The sequence below is a fragment of the Mytilus edulis genome, chromosome 12 (assembly GCF_963676685.1).
Source record: "Mytilus edulis chromosome 12, xbMytEdul2.2, whole genome shotgun sequence".
NCBI classification, from domain to species: domain Eukaryota; kingdom Metazoa; phylum Mollusca; class Bivalvia; order Mytilida; family Mytilidae; genus Mytilus; species Mytilus edulis.
In genome coordinates, this window is record NC_092355.1 from 55051187 (window position 1) to 55065428 (window position 14242).

The 14242-nt window shown below is 31.2% G+C and overlaps 2 protein-coding genes across 2 annotated transcripts; both read left to right on the top strand.

Moving 5' to 3' along the window:
• The first annotated feature begins 473 nt into the window (after window positions 1-473).
• LOC139497712 (lachesin-like) lies at window positions 474-9072 on the top strand. The gene is made up of 6 exons (XM_071285948.1): window positions 474-558; window positions 1227-1523; window positions 2396-2653; window positions 3020-3301; window positions 8229-8507; window positions 8687-9072. Exons 1-6 carry the CDS (start codon window positions 474-476, stop codon window positions 9070-9072), a joined length of 1587 nt encoding a protein of 528 aa, XP_071142049.1.
• A 511-nt stretch (window positions 9073-9583) lies between these two features.
• Window positions 9584-12066, top strand: LOC139497283 (uncharacterized). Its single transcript, XM_071285467.1, has 3 exons — window positions 9584-9784; window positions 10745-10778; window positions 11328-12066. Exons 1-3 carry the CDS (start codon window positions 9709-9711, stop codon window positions 11566-11568), a joined length of 351 nt encoding a protein of 116 aa, XP_071141568.1. The 5' UTR covers window positions 9584-9708; the 3' UTR covers window positions 11569-12066.
• The last annotated feature ends 2176 nt before the right edge of the window (window positions 12067-14242 follow it).

A 14242-nucleotide genomic window follows, 5' to 3' on the forward strand; every position in this document is an offset into this window, starting at 1 on the left:
CATCATTGAACCCTTCCGATGTTTGGTAATGTAATTTTTACATCTTTGAAGGACCGACTCTCACAGACGATGTTTGTAATTATAACCTACATGGCGATTTGAATGACATTTTGAAACCATTTCATCCTTAATAAACTCGATGCTTTCATTTTGTACCTGCAATATTAAAGATAATTTAAATTTTTTTTTTTTTATGTTAAATGATTTATTAGCTACTAATAGTTATTCCATCTGTCTAATTATTGTTAAGGAAATTCAACTACGAAGCCAAAGGTTTGATTGACATTAAGCGAACGGATTTTTAACATTGATATATTACTAGACAATTCTGAATACTTTACTATTTACAGATGGTGTCTTTTCGTTTGTGTATAGCAGTGATTTAAACAGTTATTCTGAAAACAAAACTAAGAAGATGCAAATGAAATCAAGACGAAACAGTAGATATTAAGTGTATGCCTGCAACTTCTGCGATGGCAATTATTGCAATGAATAGTACTTGGTGTATTATTTTCCTTGCTGTATCATATTTTGATTATATACCCAGCACACTAGCAGGTTTGAAATGACAAATGCATCATTTTGAAATATTTTAATGACTTAAATATTGGAACTGAACCTCAACTGCGCGATTAACACATGATTATTAAAAAAATATTTAGATCAAATTGCGAAATGAAATTGTAAAGACAAGACATTATTTTGTTTTTGAACCAACCCATTTGATTTCATAGATTGAAACAATAATGGGACCGCGGTAGCCGATTGGTGTAAGTAATAACTACTGTAATCACTATCAAGGCAACACTAAGGTTGTGATTTCAAACACCGCTCGTGCGGGTGCAATCTTAACTGACTAGAGTTGTTAGTTTTCCTATCGGAGGTCAATGGTTTTCTATGCGAACTTCAACTTCCTCTTCCAATAAAAACAGGATACCACGAAATAGAACAAAAACGGTGCTTAAAAATGGCTTTTAAACACAGAAAATCGAAAGTCATATCGAACATTATTTTGTTATAGCAGACACCTGCAAATGAATCACCACTTAGTCTTAAACTCATATAACTTTATAAAACATGGCGAAAAAATTTGATATATTTTTATTTCATTTTATTAGCACTTACACTAAATGAAATAAAAAAAAAAAAAACAATAATTACTATTTTAGCCATACGTTTCACTTTTGTGATACTAATAGTTAATGTATAATAACCTTCATTTTCAGTTAAACAGACAGTATTTGTTAAAAAAGGTTTAACAGTTGATCTAAGCTGTCCATTTCAAGCAGTTACAAACCCAATTATCTGGCGAGGTCCACCAAATCTAAAACGTTACAGCATTAACAACAATATCAATAGCCATATAGGCAAGCTCGATAGAATTAGTGTGAATGGGAATTTGACAACGCAAAAGTACATATTATCTATTTCAAATTTCACAACAACTGATGCAGGTCTTTATAGATGTGAAACTATACTTAATCAAACTTCAAAGAGACATGAAATTGAAGTTCATTTGGCAGGTAATAAAGAGCATTATTCATTATTGATCTGGTTCAGCTAAGCTTGAATCGCATGTAACATGTGTAAGATAACATAGAACACTGTAAATACATAATTAACGAACTGTTATTATCAGTGGTGTCACTTGTACAAATAAGCTCTCATTGGTGTACCTGTTGGACCTGTTGTTGATGAAGCAAACACAGACACTCTAATTCATTAATTTTTATTTGAACAATATGCAAATGATCATATTCAAAATTGATGTCAGTCATTATTCAACAGTCACTTATTATCATTACAAAGTTCATATTGTTTATCCAAATCATAGCAAGCAGCAGATAAAAGAAGACAGAAAATAAACATAAAAATAAAATGAACAAATCAATTGTTTCTTCACGAATAATTGTTATTGGGTAAAGCACTATGGAAAATGAAAAACGATAACATTAATCAAACATAAATAATAAAAAGACAAACGATTTAGTAACCGTATTCTGAATTATTCAGAAACAGGAAAAAGTTGGTTATTTCATGATCTTCTATTTTCGTTACCCTGAGTAGTTTTAATACACATATTTTCTGTAAACAAATCAGCTTAACAAAGAGCTTAAAAATATCTGCTGTCTACATCATGCACATGGCCTATACTATTAATGACACAATCACTAAGATCTTACCAATAAAACAACACAACCACAAAGGAAATATCTAATGTAAAACAAACACACGAACACTAATTAATTGCTTAGAAAAGTTGAAGTTCAAATAGAACGTTGGTTTAACTAAGACTTGCTTAGACAATCCTAGATAAGACATATGTTTTTAACAAAGTACAAATCACCAAAATAATGTTTTAACCGTAATACCTTGTTTGTTCATACCATAGCAGTATCTCCAGTAGTTCGTGTAAATGTTGAACCATCATCCGTAGTAGAAGAAGGACATAATTTGACACTTACCTGTTTGTATGATTCAAATACCAACGAAAGTGTCATCTGCTGGAAACGAAACGACAGAATACTTCTTAATACACAGAACAGTACCTTGTCAGTTATAAACGTTTCTAGGGAGGACGCAGGGAAATATTGTTGTGAAGTTGAAAATCGAATTGGAATTGGTACTGATATGATAAACATTACAGTTTTGTGTAAGTATACACTACTGTATATCTTGTTACTGTCCCTCAATTTAGAATTCATAACGGTGTCCAAAATGATTGTCACAACGATGTCATTGAGACATAATGCCAAACGTTTGAGTTTGAATGTCCTTCTGGTATCCTTTCTTTTAAGATTAATCAAATCAAAGTTTTGATTTAAAAACGTGGGAAGTATTGTTTTGAGCCAAATTATGCGTGGTACGTTTTATCAATAACATCAGACCTTTCACACACTGCATCATGAAAATTTAAATATTTTTCAATATTTGCTATTTGTTTTTATCTTTACCTTCATACCTAACCGCGACGTATCATTATTCTTTTACATAAACTAGCTAATAAATGTAATTGTAGACAAGCCTAGAGTGATGAGCCATTCAAACACATTAGAAATAGAATCAGACTTTGAGAAACCTTCATTTATATCATTTACCATAGCCAGTGGAACAAAACCCAATATATCTTGGACAAATATTCATGGTGGAAAAATAGGATATTGGAATGTTCAAGATATTGGCGAAGAAATATTCAATGTGACATCAACAATATTTCCTTTTGAAAAATCTCATTTAGGACAGTATTCCGTGCGGGTTCGAAATAAAATAGGTAGTATCGACCTGAATATTGAACTTGTAGGTAAGATTTAAAAAGAATATTTTACAGTGTTTCTTCAAAAGAATTCAATAGTCATCAATGGAACCAGGCTTATAAATGTATACCCCATACGTTTCGGCAACATCCAGAGTTACGAATAGAACATTTTAGAGAAAAAAATCAATTGGTCATTGTCAATCTTTATATCACTATTCATGGTAAAACTCAAAAAGAATAATTTACTTACACTATGTTTCAGTGATGTTCATGTAGTTTTTACCTTTTTAGCTGTCGTACAGTTTGTTCTATCATGTTATAAAGGATATACATAAAGGATAATACACGTTCAGATACGTCTGCCTCATATCTTGACTTACATCTAGAAATTGACAATTAGGGGTCGGTTGACTTTTCGACAAACGAGATGATTTCAGTTTCACACTTTCCATTTCGTTGTAGCAACATTACAGCAGCGCCTGCATACGGAGTATATATCTCCCAATTGATACGATATTCCCGGGCATGTATTTCCTATCATGATTTCCTTGATAGAGAATTGCTGCTCACAAGGAAGCTATTATAATAGTGTTCCGAATGGTGAAGTTGAAATCATCCCGTCGTAAATTTTACGGACGCCATCACGAGTTGGTTGGCCGTTATGAAATAACCGTTTCACAGATGATACCGGATATGTTCGTCATGTCTTTACAATACCCTTCCCTTTTCACGAATGTGACCTACAGTATTAAGACTGTTTACCGAATTTGTAATAACATAAGCAACACGACGGATGCCAAATGTGGAGCAGGATTTGCCTACCCTTCCGGCGCACCACAGTTTTTGGTGGGGTTCGTGTTGCTTAGTCTATAGTTTTCTATGTTGTGTCTTCTGTACTATTATTTGTCTGTTGTCTTTTCATTTTAAGCCATGGCATTGTCAGATTATTTTCAATCTATGAGTTGGACTTTCCTTCTCGTACCTTTTGTCCCTCTTTTATAGATAAATACATACTGCATGACGATTCACGGTTTTAATTGTTGTAAACGTAAATGAAAAACAACGATAATATTTATGTATTGGGGACCAGTCGGAGTAAATACGAAACAAATATTTAAAAGACATATTATCTTGTTTCAAAATTATTGTTCAATTAATGATTTAATGATATGAAGTTGTTGAGAGTGCGAAATAAAAAAAAAGAACCAAAATTATGAAATCTGTTTGATTCGAATTATTTATCGAATCTGGATAGTCTAGAACAATGAAATAAATGTAGATGAAAGTGAGATGAAAGATTATGTTTTATCATATTTAATTATTCAAAGGTAAACCTGATTAGATGTCTGCAATTTTTTTTTCAAAAGTATAAAGAGGATTTTTTTAATAACAACACTGTATATTCATTTATCAAACTTAGTAATAAGTAACATAAAATAAATAACAGTAGTGGTGTTCAAAAGTCATAAATCGATGAAGAAGAAAAATCCGGGTTAACAACTAAAACCGAGGGACACATCAACTTTAAGAGAAAAACAAATAAACAACAGGAACACTGGAGTGCAACAAAACAAACGATAAAAAATCAATAAAATGCAGATTTAGAACAGAAATAACAGAGAAAGGCAATGGAAATTCAGTTTTTTTTTTTTTTTTTGTAATTTATTTTTATTTCATCTGAAAATACACCAAGTATATATTGTGATACATAATTATATAATTAATTCATAATACATATAATGATATTTAATTTTTCAATAACAGTCTAAAATTAAAAAGTTAGTTATGCTATTTGTTCTAAATTTTCTACTGGATCATACACATCCTTTATCACTCTGGATTAGAATACCTGAATATGCTGATAAGGTTAATGATTGCATCAGCCTTCTCCTATAGCCACATGCATCACTGCCTATACAGTGATGTAAAACATGAGAGGTACCAGGAGAGGCCACCAGAGATCATTAACATATAACATGTTGGACAACATGTTGGACAGAGTCACATAATAAATGTCAACCTAAGTCAAGGGGAGATAATTCAAATACAATCAAACAAAAACTAGTATATCAATATATATATATAACAATAGCAATAAACATAGATAGTACTTTTAAGATGCACACAAATCACTGTCCAGTTGTGATGTGCATCAACATATTATTAATTCTACATGAACTATTATAAAGCCTTAAGTAAGTACATAAATAGAAAGATCTCTCCTCACATGTGAACTAAGTTTTTAATTAATTCCCATTTACTATCAAATTTCTCTCTTGCTCTAGGGGATCTGTAAAAGGAGGTAGATATTTTTTCTATTTGGTAGGAATTTTTAATCATAGCTATGACACCTTTAAGAGTCGGTAATGAAGTATTAAAGCGACATGTATAAATATAATATTTAACCAGAATAGTGAATAAGTTTAGGGAAATATCCCAAGACTCTGACCCAAGAACAATATTTTCCACATTAAGAATTAAAGTTAAATTATTTTCAACTAGAAAAAGTGCTGCAATTTCTAACCACAAATTTCTAACTAGCATACATTCCCAGAAAAGGTGACTTATAGTTTCTTTAGTTTCATTACAGAAACTACATAAGTTAGTTTCTTTTAACCCGTATTTCTGCAATAATGCATTTGTAGCGAGAGTTCTATGTAAAATCTTAAACTGGAACATACTAAATTTGTTGTTTTTAGTGCAACAAAAGGGTAAACTATAAAAGAAATCCCAATTTTCTATATGAGTGCCTAGTTCCTTACACATTTTGTCTTCTTGTTTTGTAGGACGTTCTGTATACATTGACAAGAATTTTTTATAAAAGAACTGACATGACTTTTTATTGTTTTTTATAAATTCAAATTTATCGTTAGATATGTGAGTAATTTTCTCTGAAGTAGTGATTAAATTTTTCCAGTCTTTTGGTATCATATGCAGCAAAAGACAGTTTTATTATTAATTTTCAAACTCTTGTTTAGCCATATGGATTGTTTCATGATCCCTTCAGCAGTGCCATTAGTGACAGTGTTTAGGATATTCCAGTTTAGTAAAATATCTTTCCAGAAATTATTAAAATTTGAAGAAATTTTTTGGATACCATCAGGGGTCATCAACCATATTTTGTCTGCTCCTAATCTGTTGTATTGATCTATTAACAATGTTTTCCATGGGGATATATTCAAAGGGTCTGAAAGTTTATTTATCCATGTCATCTTTAATGAATAACAAAAGGATCTTATATCTGGCATTTTCAACCCCCCATTTTCAAATAACCCTATCATAACTTTTCTTTTAATCTTGTCTGGTTTTCCTGACCACAAGAAACTAAAAAAAATATTTTGAATTTCTTTTATTTTATCATCCGGAGGATTTGGCAAAACTGTCAATGATTGAATTAGAATAGGTAGAGCTAGTGATTTAATGACAGTGATCTTTCCCATATATGTTAAATCTCTATAAACCCAGGAATTTAGCAGGCTCTGTATTTTTTTTATTTTTTCTTCAAAATTTACAAGCGTTTTAATTTCACTGAACAGATCAAATTTTATTCCTAAAAGTTAAAATTTTCCTGAATGATTCCAGTTCAAATTTCTTGTAGTTGTTAGTTTATCCCTTGAGTGAATCTTTGACCCAATCCATATGGCTTCTGTTTTATCAAAATTAGCCCTAAGTCCAGCACACTCAGAAAATTTTTCTAAAGTATATAAACATTTTTCTAAAGATTTCTCATCCTCGTCTAATAAGAGACATGAGTCATCTGCATACTGGCTTAGTAGATACTCAGAATCATTTATTTTCATACCATTTATATCTGGGTTATTTTTAAGTGCAGCACTCATAAGCTCTAAAGATAATATAAAGAGATATGGAGATAGGGGATCACCTTGTCTAACACCCCGACCAATATTAAAAAATTGAGAGCAATGTCCATTATTTATAATACAGCTCTGAGATTCTGAATATAAGGTCTTGACCCATCTACAAAAAAAAAGGACCACATCCTAGAAAAGACAAAGCCAAGTCTATAAATGACCACTCAAGAGTATCAAAAGCTTTCTCAAAGTCTAATAAAAGTAAAAGACCTGGTAGATTATCATCTTCTGCCTTTTCCATAATGTCAAAAATAAGCCTGGTACATTCTCCAATATACCTCCCCTTTATGAAACCTTGCTGTGTTTCACTAATTATATCCCCAAGAAAAGGTTTTATTCTATTTGTTAATGCAGCTGATGCAATTTTCGTATCAACATTTAATAAAGTGATAGGTCTCAGTTTTTTAATTGAAATTTTGATTTATCCTCTTTTGGAATGCATGTTATTACTCCTTGTTTCTGACTAACCGAAAAAGATCCAGTTTCTAAGCTTTAATTAAAAGATTTTATAATAAACTCATGGAGGTCTATCCAAAAAATTTTATAAAATTCTGTTGTAAATCCATCCATCCCTGGAGATTTACCATTTTTCATATTTTTTAAAGGTTTTTAAGCATTCATTAGTATTCAAATTACCCTCTGCCTGTAACCTCTGCTCATCAGAAAGTTTGCGGATAAAAGGATTATTTTCATCAAAAAATAGATTTTTATGTTCTTGATGAAGAATAGGATTTGTTGAGGAGTACAGTTTTACATAAAATGATTTTTGTTCTTCTAAAATTTCACTTTGGTTGAAAATTTCCTCCCCATTATCATTAATTAATTTTGGAATTATCTTTTCATTATAATTTCTTTTTTCAAGATTACAAAAATAGTTAGTACATTTTTCACCTTCTGCTACCCATCTTGCCTTTGCTCTTGCCATAATACCTGTTACTATTTTCTCTCTTTTCAGTTGTTTTACTTTCGTTTGAAATGTGTCAGCTTTTTACTATTTTTTGAAGGACATTCTGCTTTGATGTTTTCTAACAGTTTGGAATTTTTGTTATTTTAGTTTAGAATGTAAAAACTTATAGACTTATCTAATCTTAATATTTTAGGGTTTAAAGTTAATGTGTTTCCTACAAAACTTATTTGCAATGTGACAGATAAAATAGAACTTACGTGCAACATATCGCAATATGCAACGTCTAACTTGTCTAACATTTGGATACATTCGTACGAAGGAAAAGAGATCCGGTCTCTACAAGGTAGTATTGAGAAAATATCCTCAAAATTGCGAATTCCTTTCTGCGACTACAGAGACGCTGGAACATACACATGCATGTGGAAGTCTTCCATGATAATGCAGTCTTGTTCATCGACAATATATGTTCAAAGTATGTATTAAATATAGTTCATTTATTGGAAGGATATCTAAAACTAGTAAAACTAGCATTTCAAAAACACATATCTTTTACAGTGCCGACCAAGGTTTAGATTCGGAAAAAAACCAAGTTTGAGTCTTATTTAATTTGAAATGGTCGTATCAAAATAATAGACATATTTATATTTATAGGTCATCCAGTGCTAACTTCAATCCAAACATTTAAACAGAATGGGTCTACGACGCTAACAGTCCGTTTTGTTTCCTTCCCACCACCTTTGGAAGTAATATGGTTTTATAAAGATCAACCTATTTTAAAACCCATATTGTCTGTTGGAAATAGTTTGCAAAAAAAAGGAGTGAAGCTTCAGATTAAAACCAAAATGATACTAGTTAATGGCTACGTAACGTCATATCAGATCAAAGAAACGAGAAATTCAGCTGTTGGACATTATAGTTGCAAAGTAATGAATATCATCGGAAATCTAGATGTGTCATTTTCGGAACCTAACATCACTAGAAAAGAGGGACTTAGAAACAATACCAGTACAACTGGTAAAGACTTTATTTCATTTTAGGTTAGCTTATTTAATTCTTTCTCAGTAAGGAACTAAAAACAAATGTTTGAAATTAAAATGAAAGCTACGACAACACGTTATTCGTTTTTATAACTCAAAATAAGTAACGTAACAAGTTAACATATGTTCCTGTACTTTTTCTTTTTAAAATGATTGTCAGCTGCATTTGTTTTCCGTGTTGTACACTTCTACACATAAAAGATCTAATGCCATCAATAAAACAGTAAAGCAATGAAACGAATTCGAAATATGAAAATACCAAGTAGCCATCGAAAAAAGAATACAGTTGATGAAAGATAGCCCGACTCCAATTATAAACGAAATGACAAAACATAAGCAATAGTCAGAGAATCAAATATTTTGCAAAACAAAACTGACTTTAAAGGCTGTTCATGAGGTCAGATTACCCTCAGTTATTTGTTTTGTGACTGTTTGGTCGTTACATATTTTCAGATACATGTATCGTTATGTACGAATACCGAATTGTCTTCTAAAATTTTGAATTCGTTAGGTCTTCTATGCATCACAGTTTTAACATATTATTTTTGCCTCTTTTTTCACAATTACTTTTTGTTCCTACTATATCATTTAGAAAATTAATTCATTACAGCAATCCATTGGTCAATATATGTTTTAATGGGAGTCTTCTTAACAGTGGTTGTGATGATTATAACTATATCTGTGCTATCCGATCGAAAATTGCTACAAAAGTGTAAGTTTAAATAAGTTGTAAACACTGATACTACCACACATTTTTATAGTATGCTCTCTTTTCATTTTCAACTCATTATTTTGTTCTCTGTTCATCAAAATGACCATCGTTTGCAATGTTTACCTGTCTCTAGCTTCAAAAGTATGTCAGACTTGGAATTCGTCATCTGCAGACTCACCAGTGATGATTTAATAGAAATGTTTGAAAACAAATAAAGTGCGAATCTTCGTAAAGTTTTGTGGTAAAGGATCAGATGAAGTAGTGTTTCGTTCTGCTGCCATATACTTATACTTTTGATTACATAGTTGCAGTTTATGTAAACTTAAAACGATTTAAGCATATGAAACAATGACTATCAGTAATTTCACATGTTTCAGAAAACTATACTTTTATTACTTCTGGGTGCAACAATGACAAAGGCATGAGTTTCTACTATATCATTCATCATCTGTTAGAAAAATACATGAGAAATTAATTGCATTGTCTTTTTGATTTATTCCCGAAACCCCATCTTTTACCCACTGCATTTCAAGACTGGTATCTATGATGAGTTTTTTCAAAATCACTGGGTCGATGCCAATTCTGTGTTGATTTGTGTTATCATTTATATGTGCATAATTATAAATTAACCGTTAACAAAACTTTGAATTTATGAAGTACTAAGGCTTTTTTACCTCAGGAAATAGATTACCTTAGCTGTATTTGGCAAAACTTTGAAGAATTGTTGGTCCTAAATGTTTTTCCACTTCGTACTTTATTTGGCCTTTTTAACATTTTTTAATTTGAGTAACATTGATGAGTGTTTTCGTTATAGTCGAAACGCGCGTCAGCATTAATATAAAATTTCAATCCTGGTATCTATGATGAGTTTATTACAACTATTTCTACTGTATATATACAAATACTCACTTGCAAATACTAGTCTCAAACAAACATGTTTATTTTGTATGTTATTGGCAGATGCAAAGCAAGGTGTTGAAAATGCTCTTCAAAGGTATTTATTCGAATTTTCTATTCAACTTGTTTTAGAAACTTAATAGACAATTCATTAAGACAAAATTCCGAAACAACTGCTGCAAGTAACATATCCTTTCTGCTTACTTTGTATTGAAACATCAACAGGGGTAACCTCGTACTATTTAAAGATTGGTTTCCACCTGATGTATCTTTAAACAATAAACTCACGTAACAGAATTTTTCTTTTTTGCATATCATCATAAGAATGATTGTAGAACTATTTGATCGAAATGTCTTACGGCGAAACTGGAAAGTAGATAAACTGTTTCCGATGTAAAGGTATAAACGACAATAAACGATATTAAAACGATAAATAAAAAATATTCGTTATTTTGAATGGCGTACTCTTATCCGTTTTTCAACCATACTACCAGTGTCTTTCGTGGTATTATTATAATGACATTTTTTATAGACAAATACAGACTTATAAAAAACAATTGTAATCAATATCTGTATAAACATTATTAACGCAGATTGTAATATTGAGACTAATGTGACATATTTAAATGTTTTTTTATCTGTATAGTGAACAAGAGATAGGTTCAAAGAAGAGTAGTCAGTCTGCTACTTGTCATTCTTACAAGGAAGTTGAATATCACGCAATAGAATGGAGAAATTTCAACAGCGAAGCATCTCTCCCGATGAACAATGCCTTGACCGTTAAAATAGATGCCTCATTTGAAAGCAGAGATCCAGAGAAGACAAGTGACTGTGCAGATCAATCACAAAACGATGTTGCCACAAATTCATACCTGGAACTACTCTAGAAATATAACCGAAATCAGGGTCAAACAAGTTGAATAGGTTTCGACAGTCATACTAGATATTGACCATAACTTAGAACTTTGTAATTAGAATTTTATGAACTGTACATATTATTGCGTCATATGTACTCCAAATGTCAGAATTTACATGTGTGTCGAACTTTGTGTTTAATAAGTTGTAGAAACATTTGAATTTCAAAGACATTCAAATGAAAGTGGACATTCGAAAGGAAGAAAGAGTTGCAGTTGCTTTGTATTTGTCATTATATGAAAACAGTCGCCAAAATAAGTTAACATTTTCAAGTCATCGAATTTTAACGATTTATCATGACAAAATATTGAGTTGATTCCCTTTTTCACGATATCCATTGACCTTATTTTTAAATATGTTTAACATGTTTAAGAATAATACCTGTGAATGTATTGGCCAAGTTTTTCGATAAACACTAACTGTTATCTTTCGTTTATACTCTGTACCAATAAATTCACCAACGATTAATATCAGACACTTGTATTGCTTTGTTTGTATCCATTATTGTTTCTATAACTTACAAAAAGTGTAAACTATGTCACTACGACAGATCTGTTTACTTATTAATGTATACACTTGATTTTTCCATAAAACAGTTACATTTTGCAATTCTGTATTCGACATTTGATGACCAAGTGCTTAAATGTGCTTTGAAAATGAAATTAAGACTTTTTCAAAGAATAACTTGTACGGATTTAAATTGCATCGATTTTTGTCATCTGTTATACATGTTATATTTGCGTTTATTATAAAACGTTATCATAGAAGTTTTTGTTTCGTCGTTCTCTCTATTGTTTTCATTGCATTTGAGTGTGGTCCGTTGCCATGAATAATGATATTTTTAAAAACATTTATTATGGACCTAAAAGATCCTGTCGATATATAAGAATATAAATATAAGACAACCCCTCGACATACTGTAAACAACAAAGAGACACGAAACAGTTCACAGTACACAAAACACACAAATTAAATACTAAGCAGTACAATCACAACTGAAAGCGAATCAGAAAAGTGTCACTCCAAGTTTATTATTGAACCATTGGTGAAGAACTTGTATTAGGAACATTACTTTATCAAAAAAACCATAAAGGAACACATACACTGAAGAGTAATATGTATCTTATGCAAAAATTTATTAAGGTGTGTTTTCGTAGAATGAAACTTAACTATGTTCACCAAGAGCAACATTGAATTGATTTTGTTGTTAAAGTTGAGTTCTTAATGAACCCTCATTGTCAATTTTGTCAATTTCGTGATGTGAAGAAGTCTCTCAATTTCATTTCAAATCGTATGACTGAAAGCAAAATCTTTCTGTTCGTTGATGTCATTTAGAGCGGTTTACAATTAAATTATCTGTGTGTGCAGTGTGGAAATTTAAATAATGGCTCTCTTTCGAACTGGTTACAAATTGCTTCCCCTACCAATATATGTATCCATACAATGAAAACACGATATCGTCTATAAGAATCCCATAGATGAAAAGTATGAAACAAATCAACTGACAAAACTAACTTATTTATAACAAACAATTAACAAAAAATAAGAAATATGACAGACATGAACCAACAAAAATCACTGTACTAAAGGCTGTTGACTTGGGAGCACTCAGGTTATCCCACATACAAAGACATTTCATTTCAAGGATGAGATTTTGGCAAATCATAAGTTCTTATTTTAACATTACATTGAACACCAAATCGGAGGACATACCTTGTTTGTATTGGATACCTTAGCTTCACAAAATTCTGTACAAACAACGGTACTTTGCCGGCTCATCTGCATGTTCCAATAAAGAATTGACCACTAAATTGACTATTAAAATTTTGTCCGCAGTGAAAGAGGGTCTTCAGAAATACTGTGAAACTGTTTACTCGCGTAGTGGCATTAACCATAATGTGGATTCTTTAAAATTCTAAAGAACTTCTAGATAATTTTAAATCTCGGTCCTTTTCTGAAATTAGTTCTATCAAAACTTTTGATTTTTCAACCCTATATACCACTATTCCCAATGTGAAATTAAAAATCGCCTGAAAAAAAAAATCCACAATGCCTTTCAACATAAAAATGGTAGCATACGTTATAAATTTATTACCTTAGGATATCATAAGGCATATTTTGTTAATAGTGAACAAAGGGTGAAACATGCTACACAGAAGAACAAGTGATCAGTATGCTGGAGTCTCTTATCGACAACCTTTTTAACAAATTGTCGGCATTTCTATGGGAACGTACTGTGCGCCTCTACTTGCCGACCTCTTCTTTTTTTCATATGAATTGGAGTTCCATCAGACACTTGTCCAAAATAAGAAGATCAAAGAAGCCAGATTATCTAATTTCACTTTCAGATATATTGATGATGTTCTTTCCATTATCAATTCGAACTTTTCTGATAGGGTTCCATTAATATATCCCCCAGAACTCGAAATTAAAGAAAAAACAGACAAGGCTTCCTCTGCCTCATTATTAGACTTATATCTCGTATTTGACATACACAGTCTTCTCAGTACCAGAATCTATGACAAACAAGGCGATTTTAATTTAGAAATTATATAAATTCCACCCACCTTAGTAGCAATAAACCTACTTCAACTGCATATGGGATATACATTTACCAACTTATTCGATATTTAAAAGCTTGTAGCT